This window comes from Helobdella robusta, assembly GCF_000326865.2.
Source record: "Helobdella robusta unplaced genomic scaffold HELROscaffold_1016, whole genome shotgun sequence".
Lineage (NCBI taxonomy): Eukaryota > Metazoa > Annelida > Clitellata > Rhynchobdellida > Glossiphoniidae > Helobdella > Helobdella robusta.
The window spans coordinates 5,447-6,358 of record NW_008703578.1 but is presented as its reverse complement, the minus strand read 5'-3'; the positions used below and the strand labels follow the sequence as shown (position 1 = coordinate 6,358).

The window sequence follows — 912 nt, the reverse complement described above, 5'->3', positions numbered from 1 at the left end:
GAAAATATTTGCTTGTCACTTGTGTCATAAAAGGTTCTCGCAATCCTGCAACTTGAAGACACACATGCGAGTTCATTCTGGTGAACGTCCATTTGAGTGCACGGAGTGTGATAGGCAGTTCACGAACAAGGTCAACCTGCAAACTCATATGAGGACTCACACAGGGGAAAAGCCTTTCGTCTGCATTGTCTGTGCCAATCAATTTACTCAGGTAGGCATTTATACAGGTTTTATTCTTTAATGTTTTTCGTTAGGTTCACATTTCTTTTTTCATAATCAAAGCGGCTAGGCTTCTGAAACTGTGTGTCCTTATTCAATGTACTTATTCATGATCATAATAAAAGTTGGCTGAGATGTTAATTTTTTATGAATCAATCAATTTAATCTATAAATCTAATAATTTTTTCCAGATCAACAATGCATTCCTTTACTTTGAAATTGTGATAATTCATATTATTTCTTCCAATTTGTTTATAAACTCAACCCATATTTTTTTTTTTAAATTGAATTTCGCTTTTTGGAATAGTTTCCAGAAGTTTTAATACCATCTGTCATCTGTGTTTTCATTTTATATTACATTTCAAAAATTTATAACATATAGAATGCAACAATTGTAAGTTTTTTAAATAGCTTAGCAATTTTTTCCCTTGGATTCTCAACAATTTTTTGTGTTGGTCAGCTGTGCTTGACACACTTTTACTTCAACTCCAAAGTCTATGGCCCCAACAACACCTGGCACTGCATAGCTGGATTCAATTGCAAAGAGATACCTGCCTATCACATGCAATGTATGTGAGGCGTTGTTTACATACACTATGTGTTGTTGACGGAGAGTTGGAGTCAGATGAAAAATATCCGATTCTGGTCCCAAAAAATTCAGAGTCTGGGTAAAATTTCTGATTCCAACTCCTA

At 34.4% G+C, this 912-nt stretch overlaps 1 protein-coding gene across 1 annotated transcript; it reads left to right on the top strand.

The window, feature by feature from the left end:
- On the top strand, window positions 1-241 carry HELRODRAFT_92873 (hypothetical protein; the record flags this gene model as incomplete). The annotated part of the gene is made up of 1 exon (XM_009012263.1): window positions 1-241. A coding segment is annotated over one exon (241 nt), but the record flags the coding sequence as incomplete, so codon positions are not given.
- Window positions 242-912: the final 671 nt, after the last annotated feature.